Below are 19330 nucleotides of genomic sequence, written 5' to 3'. Positions count from 1 at the left end.
GGGGAGGGGGGAGAGCTGGAGATGAAGATGTATTGCCAGCCGAAGTGGCCGAGCGGTTCTAGGCGCTATAGTTTGGAACCGCGCGACCGCTACGGTCGCAGGTTCGAATCCTGCCTCGGGCATGGATGTGTCTGCTGTCCTTAGGTTAGTTAGGTGGAAGTAGTTCTAAGTTCTAGGGGACTCTTGACCACAGCAAGTCCCATAGTGCTCAGAGCCATTTGAACCATTTGAAGATGTACTGCACACCGACAGACACTCCAGAAGAGATGGTTGCTCATTTTCACAGGCTGCAGCCATTATTTGTGAAACACCTGGTTGTTTTGAGTGTCCATCATGAGAGATTCCATGAGAATGCTTCGATGATGTAATCCCAGACTGAAAAAAAGTCAGCATCACTCATAATGCTTGTACATGCCAGAGTTAGATTGGAATGCTTGTTGTCTATATAACTACTTACAACACACTGGTGATGGCTGCACTATAAACTAAAATCTCGATCTGCAATGCAATAGAAAAAGACGGATGGCCTTATGACCAATGTTGTGCATCTTTCTGTCCTGTCTTGAGAGTGTTACACACTCGTTAACACGTTAATGCTAGTTGTTCATTAGTGTAAACTGTCGACATTTTCTGAAACAAGTCTAAAACACTGATCTGGAACAAAATTACATCGTGCTACCAGAAAGGATAAGTTTTCATTACTGTTAGCAATGTCCAATGTCTCTGTTTGAACACTATCTCTGAACTTCACTAGCATCAAAACGTTCATGAATGTTAGTGGGAAAAAAGTGCACCTGTGAAATTTTATTCACATAAAAAAGATTCATTTTTCCTCCTCTTAAACACGCTAAAATTTTGTATACACAAATTTGTTTGGCATTCAGTAAACCAATAGAGATAACAAAACTGAAGAAAGTAAGAGTTAGAATCCAGCAGCTAAGAACGAAAAACGTAAAGCAACCATTCCCATAAACACTGAAGTGTAGTTAGTATAAGTATGCGCTACGGGCATTTTAAAAACATTTATCACACTCATCTTATTACTACCTACAATGGAAAGCAGATTTCTACTAACAGTCAAGCACTGCTCTATTTTTCAGAATAAAATGCAGTCTGAATGATTTGTTGTGCAGATGATGAGATGCCACAAGTAACGTACACTACTGTTAATACTTGCTGGAGGAGCTGACCAAGTGTCAGTGTGCTACAAAAATTACTGTCACCTTTTTTATGTTCGTCTCTTTCAGTTGTTTTCTTCAACCAAACTAAATCGAAATATGCCACAATAAGAGAGACATCAATGTTATTTATTTACGGATATTTCTCTCTCTTCAGAGATATCCAAGTCGCCATTCAGATACGATCTTCTGCCTCGACTGCCAATCTGAGCAGAGCTCTTACTCATGCATATGTCATTTTCTGCTGATTTGGCAAGTCGTAGACCTCTTTACGAACATATGCTAGTCCCCACGAGTTATTCCCCTCCTTCCCGAAAATCTGTGTGTTAGATGTTATTGGGAATTCTGTAAGGCCGTCTCTGATGGATACAAATGTATTTGTGAGCAAGGCCTCAAAGATAATTTAAGAGAATGCCGTGAAACGTCTAAACCAGTCACGAGTTTACACTCAGTAGCATTTTTTTTTTTTTACTAATTCGTGGAAGGAGACTCTTCAATGAACGATATTTTGCATGAGAGGTAACATGAGGCCACAGGATGTTCATGATGTGCTGTTGTGACTTCCAAGTGTCCTCAATCACAGTTGTGACTTCAAATCACGCCTGATTGCTCCCCACACCGTGATGCCGGATGTAACGCTGCTATACATTTCCTAAACATTGAAGGAATTCAATCTCTGCACGGGTCACTGAGATACTTGCCAATGATGGTTATCCAGAGCAGTGCAGCACTGCGATTCATTGCTGAAGACAAGATGACGCCACAGTCAGCAAACCACTGCTCTAAGTGCAGTTGTTTGTGGTGCCGTGTTGGCAGTAGCCCATGCTTACGACGAAAGTCTGTGTGTCACTAGTCTGTGACCAATGGCGTGAGGTGATACAGAATATTTTAAGGAGTCCATTACTTGTTCTCGGGCGCTTGGTGCAAAATACAGTGATCTTCCCTTGTGTGGTCAGATGTAGTCTACTGGATACGTTGACGACACGTGTGCCTGCCCTAGCATCCCCAGGGCCAACTGAGTGAGAAGTATCGACTGCCAGATGCGGGAAGTTGACAACGGCCAGGACAGCACTGCCCTGCCACACAGCATGCCACTTGAAGAGGTTGACACAGTGGTCGGTAAGTACTGAATGCCCTGTGAGGTCCAATAAGCAGAACTGAGGATCTGTCTTGTGTACCTGGTGGAATAGCCGTACCATGTTATTTTCTCCTAAGGATCTCAATAATTCTGACACAATGCCATTCACTCCATTTGCCTCTTTTCCGTACATCTAACACTGCTCTATTGAATCCTTCCCACAGTGCCATATCTCACCAAGCTGTGGCTGGCTCGCGTCATGCCTTGTTTTTTATCATTGATTGCAGTCCATTAGTGTCTTACTTCTTCTTCGGTTACCGCCATAACGTTGCTGTCTTCTCTCCGAGAGTGGCAGCAACAGTGTCTATCGATACTAGTACTGCTGTGCTATCTCTGGTGTGGTGGATATACACTACTGGCCATTAAAATTGCTACACAAAGAAGAAATGCAGATGATAAATGGGTATTCATTGGACAAATATATTATACTAGAACTGACATGTGATTACATTTTCACGCAGTTTGGGTGCATAGATCCTGAGAAATCAGTACCCACAACAACCACCTCTGGCCATAATAACGGCCATGATACGTCAAACAGAGCTTGGACGGCGTGTACAGGTACAGCTGCCCATGCAGCTTCAACACGATACCACAGTTCATCAAGAATAGTGACTGGCATATTGTGACGAGCCAGTTGCTCTGCCACCATCGACCAGACGTTTTCAGTTGGTGATAGACCTGGAGAATGTGCTGGCCAGGGCAACAGTCGAACATTTTCTATATCCAAAAAGGCCCGTACAGCCTGCCGAAGTGACCGCGAGGTTCTAGGCGCTACAGTCTGGAATCGCGCGACTGCTACGGTCGCAGGTTCGAATCCTGCCTCGGGCATGGATGTGTGTGATGTCCTTAGGTTAGATAGGTTTAAGTAGTTCTAAGTTCTAAGGGACTGATGACCTCAGCAGTTAAGTCCCATAGTGCTCAGAGCCATTTGAACCATTTTTAGGCCCGTACAGGACCTGCAACATGTGGTCGTGCATTATACTGCTGAAATGTAGGTTTACGCAGGGATCGAATGAAGGGTAGACCTACGGGTCGTAACACATCTGAAATGTAAAGTCCACTGTTCAAAGAAGTGACCGAGACATGTAACCAATGGCACCCCATACTAACATGCCAGTACGGCAATCACAAATACACGCTTCCACTGTTTGTTCACCGCGATGTCGCCAAACACGGATGCGACCATCATGATGCTGTAAACAGAACCTGGATTCATCCGAAAAAATGACGTTTTGCCATTCGTGCACTCAGGTTCGTCGTTGAGTACACCATCGCAGGTGCTCCTGTCTGTGATGCAGTGTCGAGGGTAACCACAGCCACGTACTCCGAGCTGACAGTCCATGCTGCTGCAAACGTCGTCGAACTGTTCGTGCAGATGGTTGTCGTCTTGCAAACGTCCCCATCTGTTGACTCAGGGATCGAGACATGGCTGCGTGATCCGTTACAGCCATGCGGATAAGATGCCTGTCATCTCGACTGCTAGTGATACGAGGCAGTTGGGATCCATCACGGCGTTCCGTATTACCCTCCTGAACCCACCAATTCCATATTCTGCTAACAGTCATTGGATCTCGACCAACGCGAGCAGCAATGTCGCGATACGATAAACCGCAATCGCGATAGGCTACAATCCGACCTTTATCAAAGTCGGAAACGTGATGGTACGCATTTCTCCTCCTTAAACGAGGCATCACAACAACGTTTCACCAGGCAACGCCGCTCAACTGCTGTTTGTGTATGAGAAATCGGTTGGAAACCTTCCTCATGTCAGCACGTTGGAGGTGTCGCCACTGGCGCCAACCTTGTGTGAATGCTCTGAAAAACTAATCATTTACATATCACAGGATCTTCTTCCTGTCGGTTAAATTTCGCCTCTGTAGCACGTCATCTTCGTGGTGTAGCAATTTTAATGGCTAGTAGAGTATTTTCCAGGTGTGCTGTGTGTGGCAGTCGGTCGGTTGGAGCAGAGCAGCAACGAAGTCTTCGTGGCACGTACTCAGGCCGGAGCCACTGGCGGGGTACAAGCGTGGTTTGCAGTTGTGAGGCGCTTCTTGCGAGGGTTACGAAGTTCGTCGCCCACCGATCCAGGACACTAAAGCTGAGTGCTCATTTAACTTACTAACAGGCCTAAACTGCTATCACTTCTCCTGGTTTGATCCCGGTTGTCGCTTTCTGGGAGATTCCCGCGAGCAACATCGTGTGTGCATTGAAGTCGGCTAGAATTGCAGCCGTCCTCCTGTGTGGTTTTAATTTAATTTAATTCATTCCTTCATTAATGAAGTGCACCAGCGGTGTCTTCTGCCTTGTGGCCGTTGATGTTCCAGTGACCCGCCCTGGTCATTGACGTAGCTTTTGGCAGTCTATTTTCCTCGTCGTGTTGATGCTGTCCAGCACGGCGTGTAGTTCGACAGCTGAGGTGTTGTTGGTAGTTTTGGGCGTTTATTCTGACTTGGCTGGATTGGGCATCAGCACCCAGAACGGTGTGCTATTGACTCGTTGTTGTCGTTTTGCTGGTCGGATGGAGCAGAACTGATGTTGGTTGGTTTGTCAGCTGGCTTTCGGTTGCATTGCCTTCCGATTAAGAGGTTGTCGGTCTGGCTGCCTGTCTAACCTAAACGTGCGTTAGTGTTACCTTCCCAGGCCACTCCTTGGAAGCTTCTGAGCGCCGCTCCTTGTGTTTTACATAGTGATTTCCTTTTTAGTCTTAAGTACTCTGTGTGGTCTTCAGCCGAGATTTTCTTATTAAAACTGCAAGGCTTTTCTTCTTAGGACTTAAGCCGTAAAAAAATTGTTTCTTGTTTGGTATGTGGCCTTCAGACGAGTTTCAGCATTTCAAAATTAAAACTGAAAATTCCTTGTGCCTAGGCCTTAAAGACGTAAATGGGTTTCAAGTTGGTATGTGGCCTTCAGCCGAGTTTTCGGTCTTTTCAAATCAAAAGTTGAAAAATTTTGTCTAGGCCTTGAGCTGTAAAAAATATTTTCTAGTTTTTATGTGGCCTTCAGCCTAGTTTTCTAGCTTAAATTAAAAATTGGAAATTTCTTTGTCTGGGCTTTAAGCCATGAGATTGCTTGGGTTTCGTATGTGGTCTCCAGCCGAGAGTTATGCAAAGCATTTTAGGATAAAGCCTTTAGCCTATTTTAGTTGAAATTTAGAAGCTCTTCCCTTTATGCCTTAAGCCGTAAAATTGTTTTCTGCATGGTGTGTGGCCTTCAGCCGAGTTTTAATCTCTCTTAAACTAAAAATTCAAAATCCTTGTCTTACCCTTAAGTCATAGGATTGTTATTCTTTAGTATGAGGCCTTCAGCCAAGTTTACAGCCTATTTAGATTAAACTTTGAAAATATTGGTCTTGAGCTTCAGCCGTAACACTGTTCTTCATTAATGTGAGGCCTTCCGCCGAGTTCTATGGGAAAAATTTAAGCTAAGGCTTTCAGCCTATTTAAATTGAACATAAAAAAAATTTTCTGAAGAAGTGAAACCTCTAGAACAATTCCTTGCTTAGGCCTTGTGCCTCGAATTTTTGATGTGGCCTTCAGCTGATCCAAAATCAAAGGAGGTCTTTCGTAAAACCTTGAGAGTTTTGATTCTTGCTTGTGTAATTGCGTGTTTTAAGAAATAAAGTTTCTATGTTGAGTGCAACTGACAGTAATTTATTTTGGCTCCTTTCCACAAATATAACCGCATCCGCTCTGTCCTGCTAGCCCAGGGATTTCACTCACACCTCTCCTTCATCTACTTTCTCTTCTCTTTCTATAATAATGTCTTCAAGTTAGTTTTCTTTCGATACTTTGAAACTTTCAACAATCTGTGGTTCTTTCAATTTATCCAGCTATCATCTGCTTAATTTTCCACCTTCCTGTAGTTTCTTCTGATTTAATTTGCCTCCCTTGGAAAGGTTTTGTAATCCGTTTTCGAGATGTCTGTCTTGCCATTGTTATTTTCGTGAAACATTACGATGTTTCCAAGTCTTCTCCACGTATACAACCTTCTCTCAAGATCCCTAAACCAAATGTTTTAAATTGTGCTCTGCGTAAAAATCTGCAAGGTGGCTTCGTCATTCATTCCTTTTTTCCTGTTCATGTTCTCTTACAATTTTTCTTTCTCTTACTTTTGTTATTATTCAATTCCATTTCAGATTCACAATTATGTTTTTGTCTCCCTTAGTGACCCGAATAATTTTCTTTTTCTCAAACTCTTCGTCATCAGCGGTGCTAGTAGTCATAGAAATTGGTATTGCTGAGGAGGGTGTTTGTTCCTGTCCATCATGGCTACTATAATGCATCCATTATGCTTTTTATAGAAGTTTACACTAATACCTATTTCCTGTTCATTATTATATCCAACCCTTCATTACCCCTGCTTGATTTCGTATTATAAAACCTTGAAATCACATGACAGGAAACCATGTTATTTCTACCACCACACTTTACTAATTACCACTCTGTTTAACTTCAATCATCCTATGATTATAAACTGCTTAACCTACCTACTCGCTTAAAAGATCTAACATTCCACATTGTGAATCATGGAACGCCAGTTTCGTTTCTCCTGCTAACAATATTCTCCCAATTAGTCTCTACCCAGATAACCAAATAGGAGACTATTTTACCTGTATAATACCTTACCCAGAGGAATGCCAACATCGTTAAACCATGTAGCAGGGGTTCAAGCCCCTGGGAAATATGACGACTCTATTCTCCTCTTGCTTTCAGTCATTCTCACGAGGGAAACTCTCCAGCGCACCCCACTGAGACAGCAACAAGGTCGTGGGTCAGTGGTCAAGGTTTTGGGGTGAGCCGTGTTCAAAGCTACCTCGATATGTATACAGGGTGAAGCGAAATTCGCGCACTCGAGCTTCACAGCGCGAATCCTCCCTCGCTACCGATAAAAAAGTATCTCACAAAATTTCGTCCGGCGAGTACATCCAGCAGAAAAAGTTGAAACGTCCCCTTTTGAAAAATTATACAGGACTGTGCTTAAACTGACACACAATATTTTTTAGCGCAACGCAATCTGACTTTCAATAATCCCTACAAAAGAATGGCCCTGTCTAATATTAACCTATACGTTTCACAAATCACTTACCTCACAAAAATCTTCGTTACTCGAACTACTGCAATACAGCGAGCACCACTACTGCCAGCTAAATAAAAGATTCAAACTACGGAAGGCACTAACAACTGATAGGGATAGTTAGAAAATGAAAGATTTAGATAGAGAACAAACAATGTATTTACCTTAATATCATCAAAAGTCATAATATATATAGGAGTTCATAACATCCATTCTTACAAATATCAAAACTCCGCCATTTCTCTCTCCACATCCACCACTGGTTGTGGCTCACTTCCAACTGCGCAACGCTACGTGCTGTTCACATCCAGCTGCCGCTGCCCAACACTACAATGGCAGACAACAATGCAAACTAGACACAGACTGCACACAGCACAGCCAGTGATTTTTATACAGAGGTGGCGTTACCAATAAAAAAACCTAAACAGCCTACTTACATAGCCCCCATGCTCCCCACAAAAAGTTTTACAAATTGTTTTGGGCAGTGGCCAATAATGATTTGATAAAATTTTTCATAATTACAATAACAAAGATATCAAATGCACACACTTATTGATACAATGTTGGTCAAAAGCTAAACTTTCTCACAGTCCATAAAGACAGTCCTAATCATTTATCACAGTTACATTGCAGTGTTTTTCTCAAAGTCTGAGCAGTAAAAGAAAATGCACACGGAAGTAGTGGATTTCCATGCAGTCTTGAAGAAGTAGTTTTGTCCTTCCAACGGAAAGACAGTGCTGACTCTCGACATGCAGACAGGTAATGGGTCACAACAGAGCAAACCAACAGCAGAGTCATTCGAAGTTTTGAAGAATATTGGTAGGTAGGTCATCACTGAGTAGACCCACTGTAGTCCTGGTAGAGATTACGGTATTGGTGGGCCATCAAAGATGCAGACCCTCTATAGTCCTTGTAGAGATAATGGTATTGGTGGGCCATCAAACATGCAGACCCACTGTAGTCCTTGTAGAAATAATGGTACTGGTGGGCCATCAAAGATGCAGACCTACTGTAGTCCTTGTAGAGACGGCCAGCAGCCATCTGTTGCGACTGTGAAGGTGCACAATCACCATCGAAGAGTCTTGCGGAGAATATAGCAAGTCCATAAACCACCAATTGTCCACTCACAAAAAATTTGTTTGACATGTCCTTAGAACCAGCAATGCTGTTATCCAGTCCCTTGCTGATTTATTAACACACATGCAAACACTAACAGTCCGTACTTCTCACATATTGTCCATATACTATGACCAACAGAAATGTGTGCAGTGAAATGTAACTTACAAGTTAATAATATGATGAACTGGTGACAATTACAATTTTATAACATGAGAATACAATTACAAAGATACAGAAAACATCATTAAAAACATAGCAATACAGATAACATTTGTAGTAATACAGGCTTTACAAAAGAATAAAAATATACCTATACATCAGTGTTACAGGAATTATGACATAAGTTCATACATAAAAGATCAGAATAACTTTTGAAACATCAACTTCACACCTAAGCATTAAAACAGAACAGAATAAATAATGTCTAAACATCTTTACAAAGAAAATAACATATTATAAATGCAAATTATATTTGAGGATAACAGTATTCCTCATCATAGTGAATGTAGCTTAGTACTAGAACAGAAAAAAATTTCTATGAAACAGTACACAGAGACAGGAAGAAAAGAAATACACAAGGGTACACAAACACATAGCATAATAATACAAAAGGAAAGGACAGTGTTTGTTTTACTGCAGTATTTTGCAAACAAAACTTTCTTTACTTCTTGGAGATCTCCCTTCATTCATCATTATTCCTATCTATACCTGCTTCCTGTATTCTATTCATATTTCTTTCAAAATAATTATTTCTCAGTGCACAATACTCATTTTTGCCAAATCTGTTTCTTATATCTTCTCAATGCGTTTCTTCCAATTCATCGCAACTCATTCTCTTATATAGTCTACCCCCTCTTAAGCTAACTTAAGTCTACTGAGCTCAGATGCTAAACTAAGGTACGAGGCAATGCAGCAGCACAAAACAATTAACACAAACAGCAATGACAAAAAAATTCAAACTTGCAAAGCAAGCACCATTATAGAAATTAGCAAAGCAATTGCAATATTACAACTAATATAAGGCAATGTGCAGCAAACAGGAAAAATAAATCTGGCTTAGCAGAGTAACACAAATTAAAATTCAGTAGCACTATGCCTGGCAAACAGCAGCAGTAAATGCTATAATGTATACCTAAGCATGACAAAGCTCAAGCAGAAAAAATAGTACACTAAAGATAACAATGCAGACAAGGGAAATGTATAATCACATCTTAATGTCTATGTAATTAAAGTGGTGCACCACAACAACTTATTGTAAAAAAATATTACCATGTACTTAAAAAGAATATTATGTATGCAGTTACTGTTACTAGTCCCTTCTTATTGTTCTTTCCTTTCCAAGTGCTCCTTTTTTTAAGAATGTGGATTACAAAATTATTATTTAATAGATCTGTTGACAGAAAGTGTTCACATTAGCAAATGCATTTAATTTTATTTTATAAAACCAATGCTGCAACACAGCTGGAAACCAGATATCAAATGAAATAAGCAACTATGTACAAAGTAAAGCATAAGAACATCATTCAGTAGTCATGAGGCATTTCATAAGTTAGTAGAAAAATCTCTCAACTAGAGAGACAGTAGTCATAATCAAGTGTATAGACATAAAAATATTTCTCGTCATTTCATTAGGCATTTCAGTAAATATCATAAATTAAGAGCTCCACAGTGTAATCATATGTTTTCAAGTTCGACCATGTCGTTTTTGTGATGCTTTTTACAAAGGAACGCCAATAGCGAGGATAATGGCCTCCCTTTTTTTTTCTCCACCTGTACCTCTGAAAGGGGCACACTATAATGGCTTTTTTCCAGGCGACTGTCGCCCAGCTGGGTGCCCACGATGCATTACGTGCAGGTGGTCACTTAACCGACACCAGTTTCCGCTACAGTGACAGTCTCATATAAAAATATTTCACAGGTCAGGAATTTGCGTTACAAATCTGTAGAAACAAAATCCTGTAAATATAACAGAGTCCAAAAAATTTTCAGTGGCATTGTAATACATTCATGCATTTACATACATTTCATAACTCTTAAAGTACGATTCTTGGTTTCCAACAACCTTTTTCACAAACCAGAGTCCCTAACCACTACTCATTATTCCTTACCTTATTCGTCGACACTTCTTCAATATTTCATCATAACAGATACGTTGCATACTCAAATAACTCATATAGCATCAGCTTATTGATCATAAACATACCGCAACAGCATAATACACATAGTAATCGTAATAATAACATCATAACACCTCAGTCAACTCTCAAAATCGTCGCAGCTTCCTCCAATAATTTCAAAACCTAAAAAAATTCTCTGCTCATGTCAAAAGTGTCATCTGCCTCAAACGCACTTTAAAAATTGTAATCCCATACCAAATACATCATTCAAAGCTCTCATAGTATCACAATGGTTCCGAAAAAAATATGAACAGTTTACAAAGTACAGACAAAATACAGTTTCATAAGTGTGAAGTTATCCAAATGTGTAATTGCGTAAACATCTGTCACTGATGTAGTAAAAAGAATGTTTGTTTCTCTGTCAAATAATCAGATAGCTGTGTAATTTATGTGTTAGAGAAATATGGTACCGATGTGTAAAGTTGTATAAGCAAATACCATATTAGCTAGGGCTCCTTGTGCTTGCCAAACACATGGTACACAAAGTAAGCGTGTACCCCCATGAGGATAAATGTAATTGTACCCTCAGGTGTTACAAATTACAGCAATGGAATGAAATGTATCACAGAAAACTTTCTTTGTAATTCAAAAATCTTTAAAAATAAATGTTTTAAATATAAGATTAATCACTCAAATACGTGTACTGTAGCGCTAAACTGTGCGTCTTGTCGCAACATAATCTCTGTGGAAGTGTGGTAGTTATCGTCCTCCGAAAGCTAAGTTCTGCAGAAGTCAGTGTACTTACCTCATGATAAACAAAAATGAAATGCTTTGCGTATAGATATCGTAGTTACTATGCTTATTGGCGTGATGAAGAAAGTACTGTACAGTAACGTATTGTTGTGCCACGAAAAAGGCTGTCTCATTGCTGCTATACCACAAAAGTTACTACTAAAACATGTTTTACTTTCCAGAATAAAACAGAAAACTGTGCAGATATAAAACAGAAACACTGCAAAAGCAACATTGTAAATTGTCACTCATTAGTAGCGTCGTGATAAAATCGTGTAGCTGTCACATAAACTAACCACTGTGTCATCTGGTATGTCACTGAAAGTACTTTAAATCCAAAATATATTTTCAAGTAAACCAAAATGTTGCATTAAAATCTCATTAGCAGTACTGGTAAATGTTCTAACTATGTAAGCCTTATAGTCGTTCCATAATCGTGCAACTAACAAGCAAGAATGTACACACACAATAACACTGTGACGTCTGTTCACTATACCAATGCATTCGTAATTTCTGTTTAAATAAATTCTCTTGGTTCTTGATTGGATATTTAACTTCAAAACATTGTTGCATGTTAACAGATTCTAAGTCTGACAAAGCATACTGGTAATGTAAAGTGAAAAGTTATATGGCAAAGACAAAGTTAAAAAGCAGATTATCTTTCAATAAACGGTTTTACATGTGAAATGTGGTGTAAACCTTTACTCTTCCTAGTATGCAGAGTTTCAACTTCAACGCAATTATCATGTGGTATACATCGGTAAAGAATGCTAAAATTTTTCTGAAGGCTAGCATCTTATGTTATTTTTCTCGGAGCCAGCGGGCGCACGTGGCTGCCTGCTGTGCGAGTCATTGTCTGTCTCTTTGTTGGCGCGCGCCATTATTGGGATTAGGAGACCTAACTTCTACAAATTCACTCTGACGAGAAGGCCTTGCCCTGTTTGAATCCTGCCAGTTCTGATGCAATTCAGGTCTGTCGTTACGAATATATCGTCTGTCGTCATGTCGGTAGATTCCGTAGTTTCTTCCTTGTCCGTCACGTGGTGGAGAATTTCTCCCTAAATCGTAACTGTGCGCCGAACTGTTGCGTCTGAAGTTATTCTGCCTTCCTTGATAATAATTGTTTTGGTTCCCATATTGTCTGTTTCTCTGATTGTCTCTGTGATAGTCATTACTACGGAAATGCGATCTTTCTCTGTAACTATTATTACTCTGCCAGTGGTTGTCATATGGGTGGTGTCTGTTTTGGTCACGATTTGCATTGTAAGAATAGGCTTGTCGTGTCCAGTTATTGCTTCTGTCGTCACGGAATTGTGACAGATGTGACCTGTAATTGTTGTGCTCCTGTTTCCGCGTTCCCCGATTGTCAGTGTCAATTTCCAGTTCTTGTAACAGTCCCTGAAAAGCTTCAATGTCGTCTTTGCAACGTCCTGCTAAAATAATATGTCGTAAATGTTCAGGTAATTTGATTAAGCAAATGCGGATGAGTTCTGAGGGGCTGTATGGGTTTGACAGGTACTGATTCTTGTGCAACATGTCTTCAAAATATTTCACAAGGCTGGAGAATTCAGATTGTTCGAAATGATTCGTCATTATGATGCTATGTTTTACTCGGTCTTGTGTAGCTTGAGACCAATACGCTGAGAGGGAGGCATGATAAAATTCTCCTTCACTGTGACAATCGTGAATGACCGATCGCATTCTTACAGCTGGTTCATTCTCTAAGTAGCCACACATAAATTCTAATCTGTGTTCTAACGACCAGTTGGGAGGAAAACAATGAGAGAATTGATGGAGCCATGCTTGTGGATGAATGTCGTTGGCAGAATTCTTAAATGTTTTGAATTTACGTGTAGTAATGAACAGCATATAGTCAAAATCATCGTGTCGGCGAGTAGCATATTGGTCATTGTTACATAGTGTCGGCGGTTCCATCTCAAAATTCGGTGCACCTTGCCAATTTCTTTCATAATTTCCGAAGTGTCCTGTGTTATTATTTTGTGGGTGTTCCGTACTTCTATGTCCCTCTTCCTGTATTGGAGCGCGAGTGGCCTCTGAAATACGCAATTCTTGTATTACCTGAGTCAGCTGATCTTGAACTTCCTGGATTTCTCTTTGGTGTTGCGTATTAATTTGATTCTGATTTTGTTTGAATTTCCTAATTTGTTCGCACTCTTCTGTGTCATTAAAGACTACCGGTTTTGTGTCATTCAGATTATCATCTACCTTCGTAGATAAGTTAGTAAACTGATCCGAAAGTTCAACTACTTTCTCTGATAAAGTACTAATTTCCTCCATGTGTCTTTCTACTGTGTCCTTTAAGTTTTCCTGAGTTTTTGCAAGTTGCGTAGCCGAATCGGTAGATGCAACTGAGTCAATTTTAGCTTGCAAGGTCTCATGATTTTCATGAACAATAATTTGCAGTTCTTTTATGGCTGCTTCGTGATTCTGTAATGCATTTTCATGCCGCGAAAAAATAGGTTGAAAATGCTCACAAATTTGAGTTTTTACGTCATTACAGACTTTTTGACATTTCGATTCAATGTTATGTAACTCAGTAGTTAAACCTTCACGCGTTTGTTCAAGAGTTTGTTCCAATGAGTCTAACTTTTGAAGCTGTTGCTGTGTTTGTCTCTGATTTTGTTCCAGTGTGTCTAACTTTTGAAGATTTTGTTCCATTGTGTCTAACTTTTGAAGCTTTTGTCCCATTTGTTGCAATAATTGTAATAACAATGCACTGGTGTCTGAAACATGTTCCTCAGTGCTTTTCGGCAGTGAATTTGCACCGGCAACATTCACATTTTGACAAGCGGAAAATGTGTCTTGACTCATTTGAGAAAACGGTGAGAACCCAAAACCTGAGTCTGCAGTATTTGCAATATTGTGTTCTGTCATTCCCGATTCCTGAGACGAGCTGTTGCCGACCGATCGATCGATAACGCTTCCCTGTTCACTACCTGTTTCACTGTCTACACCATTATTTGACGCCCGCTCCATTTCCCTATGCACAGTTACCAAATTACTACTTTGAATGTCTGTTACTTCATTACACAGTGGTGCTGATAAGCTACGCTCGTCGTCACTATTATTTCTCAGTTTACTTTGGAGCCTAGTGTTACGTTTTTCACACGCCATTATTGTCACAATATTTCACACGATAACACAGAAAAGCACAAATTGAAGAGCAAAAATAAGAGAACACATTAACATAACACTGAAAATAATATCTAGTTAATTGCAGCTGCGAAATACTTGATGCAAATCTACATGCATGCCACAACTGTTTTACTGTACAACAATGAAAGACTGCAACTACAAAGGAGATTTTCTCTACAATTACATGCTAGCAATAAACAAAATCTACGCTAATTACACAAACTACAAGGAAAAAATCAGAAGATTCCAGTGGGGTATCCTCGGCTAAGGGTCGACATATGAAACGTCCCCTTAGAACAATTATACAGGACTGTGCTTAAACTGACACACAATATTTTTTAGCGCAACGCAATCTGACTTTCAATAATCCCTACAAAAGAATGGCCCTGTCTAATATTAACCTATACGTTTCACAAATCACTTACCTCACAAAAATCTTCGTTACTCGAACTACTGCAATACAGCGAGCACCACTACTGCCAGCTAAATAAAAGATTCAAACTACGGAAGGCACTAACTACTGATAGGGATAGTTAGCAAATGAAAGATTTTGATGGAGAACAAACAATGTATTTACCTTAATATCATCAAAAGTCATAATATATATAGGAGTTCATAACATCCATTCTTACAAATATCAAAACTCCGCCATTTCTCTCTCCACATCCACCACTGCTGGCGGCTCACCTCCAACTGCGTAATGCTACGCGCTGTTCACATCCAGCTGCCGCTGCCAACACTACAATGGCAGACAACAATGCAAACTAGACACAGACTGCACACAGCACAGCCAGTGATTTTTATACAGAGGTGGCGTTACCAATAAAAAAACCTAAACAGCCTACTTACAAAGTACGTTAAAGAGCGGCAATCTGCCAACACTGTAACCACATGTATGGTAACTACAGCTATCAGCATATTTTCGTTGTGCTGTACAGTTGATGCAGTGGATAGACTTTTGGGTTAGCATGCAGGAGGTCAAGGGTTCGATCCTTGGTTGGGGTGCATTTTATTTTTATTTGTTACTTTTATTCTGACATATCATATTGTAATATACACCGTTTCTTAGGCCACATGCATCCTAAATTTACAACATTTTGTAACGCTAAACATAACAAATACGTGGTTACACAAGTAAGAAATAGACAGTTGAAACAAATGACCTGTCACAGGACAGAATAACTACAAAAACAATATCAAATTCGACATGCTAAAGATGATAGCACAATACTTGTCATTTATACTACATGTAATATGAGCACTGAAGTCGTGGACTGTGTGGCTGATCCCGGTGGAGGTTCGAGTCCTCCCTCGGGCATGGCTGTGTGTGTTTGTTCTTAGGATAATTGAGGTTAAGTAGTGTGTAAGGTCAGGGACTGATGACCTTAGCATTTAGCCGGCCGGTGTGGCCGAGCGGTTCTAGGCGCTTCAGTCTGGAACCGCGCGACCGCTATGGTCGCAGGTTCGAATCTTGCCTCGGGCATAGATGTGTGTGATGTCCTTAGGTTAGTTAGGTTTAACTATTTCTAAGTTCTAGGGGACTGATGACCTCAGATGTTAAGTCCCATAGTGCTCAGAGCCATTTGAACCATTTTTTTAACCTTAGCAGTTAAGTCCCATAAGTTTTTTTTTTTTTTAAATATGAGCACTAAGATGTCGCACATTAGCAAGCAGTGACAGTAAAAATGTCCATATTAATGACCGCATGACCTTCACAACACAATACGTTATAATCAGGATAACAGATGCTAAAGCGACCTCCCTGTACGGCCAAACATTGCGCAACCCGCCGATTATACGGCACTGACCCTTCGCAGCTAAGTTGCGTCAATAGTAACAAGATTGTCATGAATACGAGCTACCAATTCTTTCACATTCGTCGGCGGAGTAGAGTACACGTGCCCTTTCAGCTGTCCCCACAGGAAGAAATCCAGGGATTTACGTCAGCTGAAAGCGGTGGCCATACAACTGGACCTCCACGCCTGAGCCATTTCCCTGGATATGTTCTGTCCAAATACTGTCGCACGCTAATTCCAGAGTGTGGAGGTGTACCATCATGTTCGAACCATATCCTCTGCCGAACATGTAGTGTAACATCTTCCAGTGCATCAGACACACTGTTTGAGACGAATTCTTGATACCTTCATGCAGTAATCTAGTCAGGCAACATGTAGGGGCCAAAACACCTATCGCCCAATATTCTGGCGCAGATGTTGATACAAGATCGAACTTGATATCCACGGTCTGGGGTGACATGCAGGTTAATCTTACACCAATGGTGGGCACTGTGCATGTTGAAGACACCCTCGTGAGTGAATGCTGCTTCATCCGACCATATTACAGTGTTCACAAAATCATCGTTGGCTTCCTGTTGTTGTTGGAGCCATTCACAGAATTGTGACCACTGACGGCGATCTGCAGGATGCAGGTGTTGCGGGAAAGCATGCAGCCCATGCTCGTGCCTTGCGAGACACGCAGTTGCCTTGCTACGCTACGTGTACTTTGCTGAGGTTCTTGGTGTATGACCTCCAAATAGCTTCTTCAGTAGCTGGAGTACGGCGAGTCCGTGGACGACCACTGTCACATCATGGTGGAAGCAGAGAATCTGACTCCCAAAGGCGCAGCTCCAGACAACGAAACACATGTTTATCTGGATTTCGTCAATGAGGATATCTAGCAACATATTCACGAGTGACACCACCAACCCGGTTATTAGATGCACCAAGGCCAGAGACAGATCCACATATTCATCGGTTGTGTATGCTATATGTCTGCCACACTGGTTTAGAGTTTTACAATGAGAAAATTCGATATGTGTACACATGTACATTGGAGTCTGTCACGGGCGCGTTAGTCCACTTGTAACTAGGCCCTGTCTGGTGGACAGCGCATACAGTATAAACATGCCATCAATCCTGCACACTGTTCCACCTGTAGAGGACAAGGGGTTATTTTTAGGAAATATGGTGCGAAATTGTGATCTAGTGTGTTTCAGTGCGCGATGCCCCGGCCTCACGGCAGACAGTGGACGAAGGCTGGCCAGCGTGTTATGCAGGTGACACAGTTTTGCAACAAGCGTCGGTATGTGTGTACATGCACGGCAGCCATCAGAACGCAGCATTCGCAGAATTACGCGGCGCGGGCCGCGTGTGGCGCGGTTGCGTTAGCCAACTCATCGAGAACCTTCTAATAAACACGACTCCGTGTAATCGGCGGATTTAGCAGCGATCTGCACTATTTAAGGGCATCAGAGGTGGGCGTCGGCATTCGGTTCGACCGATTGGGCGTTCGGTCACTGTCGCATCGTCGCCATCAGTGACGCTGTCCCCGAGGACTGGCCGGCGGAGGGCGTTGCCCGCTGCTGCACCAGCGACTCCCGGCATCGTCACGAGCCGCCGCGTCTGCAGGAGGCGAGCTGGGCCAGGCCTCGTGCTGCTAACCTCCTCCCGCCTGCGCAGCCGCTGACCGAGCCCGGTGTTGCGTTCCTGGACTTCATGCATCAGCACGTCTCCACCACAACAAAAGCGGTGGGGCTGAGCTACCGGAAAATGTATTGAGAGAACAAACAATATAAAGGAAGATTTCTAAAAACAGCCACCTTTTTCTACCCAGCCAAGCCCTACAACCCTGACCACGTCACCCACTCCGACCCTATTACACACCTAAGGCGCATTACTCCTCTGACAGATATTGCTCTGCATGATTCACCCCAATACCACTGCCGGCCTCTGTGGCCCAGTGGTTCTAGGGGCTTCAGTCTGGAACTGCACGACCGCTATGGTCGCAGATTCGAATCCTGCCTCACGCATATATGTGTGTGATGTCCTTATATCAGTTAGGTTTAAGTCGTTCTAAGTTCCAAGGGACTGATGACCTCAGATATTAAGTCCCGTAGTGCTCAGAGCCATTTGAACCAACACCGATAATTGTGAACTGTTCGGTTTCGAATTACGCTGTTTCCCTAACGGTAATATATGTGATGTTTCCACAATTCCATTGACAGAATAACATTAATAATAGTAATAATGCATCTAGACACGTACTAAACAGCATGCGGTTACCAGACTCAATGCTGAAAGGCATAATTAGTGGGATCATGGTGATAACACACACAAATAGTAATCGAATTTGAACATTATTAGCAAAGGATGTTTGCTAGACCTACTGGTAACGTAAGGCCCTAACGAAATGTAATGGACCTGAACGAAGCAAGAATAATAGTTGGTACTAATCCATGGGACCATTGGAGGAGGGTACAAAGAAAACAGGTTTTGCATCTGGTAGATGAAGTCATGCGAATAAATTCACGCCCATGAAGTGGAAAGGGCTTCTTTCAAAGCTGACCAATCCACCATTTCTACGATGGTAGTATGTAAGTGCAAATGTTTTCTAGAAGACCTGCTGCAGTCACTGTTGACTATAAAGATGACAGATACCGTACCACCTGGACTAAATTTACCAACTAAAAAACATATACCTCATCCCAGGATCGAACCATCGATCTCCTGCATGCTAACCCAAAACTCTATCCACTGCACCAGCTGTACAGCATGGCAAGTATGTGCTGACAGAGATAGTTACCTCGCATGTGGTTACAGTGTTGCCAGATTGCCACTCTTTAACGTCCTTTTTCTACTGGGTGTACTCGTCGGACGCAATTTTGTGAGGGACATTTTTTTATTGCTGACATGTGGGGAGTCGCGCTGCGAGGCCAGAGTGCGCTAATTTCGCTTCACCCTCTGTATTAAAACATT

At 41.5% G+C, this 19330-nt stretch overlaps 1 protein-coding gene across 2 annotated transcripts in view; it reads right to left on the bottom strand.

Annotated features, from left to right (window-relative positions):
• Positions 1 to 7647: 7647 nt before the first annotated feature.
• LOC126425304 (putative zinc finger protein 727) overlaps positions 7648 to 19330 on the bottom strand; it is a 198400-nt gene continuing 186717 nt past the window's right edge. Inside the window, exon 8 of one of the 2 annotated variants that reach the window (XM_050088282.1) lies at positions 7648 to 7719. In XM_050088282.1, the coding sequence (XP_049944239.1) occupies positions 7663 to 7719 (57 nt within the window). In that variant the 3' untranslated portion in view covers positions 7648 to 7662. Of the gene's footprint in view, positions 7720 to 15275; positions 15316 to 19330 lie in introns of those variants that run through there. The other variant, XM_050088283.1, reaches the window with a different exon arrangement.

This window comes from Schistocerca serialis, chromosome 10, assembly GCF_023864345.2.
Source record: "Schistocerca serialis cubense isolate TAMUIC-IGC-003099 chromosome 10, iqSchSeri2.2, whole genome shotgun sequence".
In the NCBI taxonomy this organism is placed as follows: domain Eukaryota; kingdom Metazoa; phylum Arthropoda; class Insecta; order Orthoptera; family Acrididae; genus Schistocerca; species Schistocerca serialis.
This window is presented reverse-complemented; position numbering and strand designations above follow the sequence as displayed.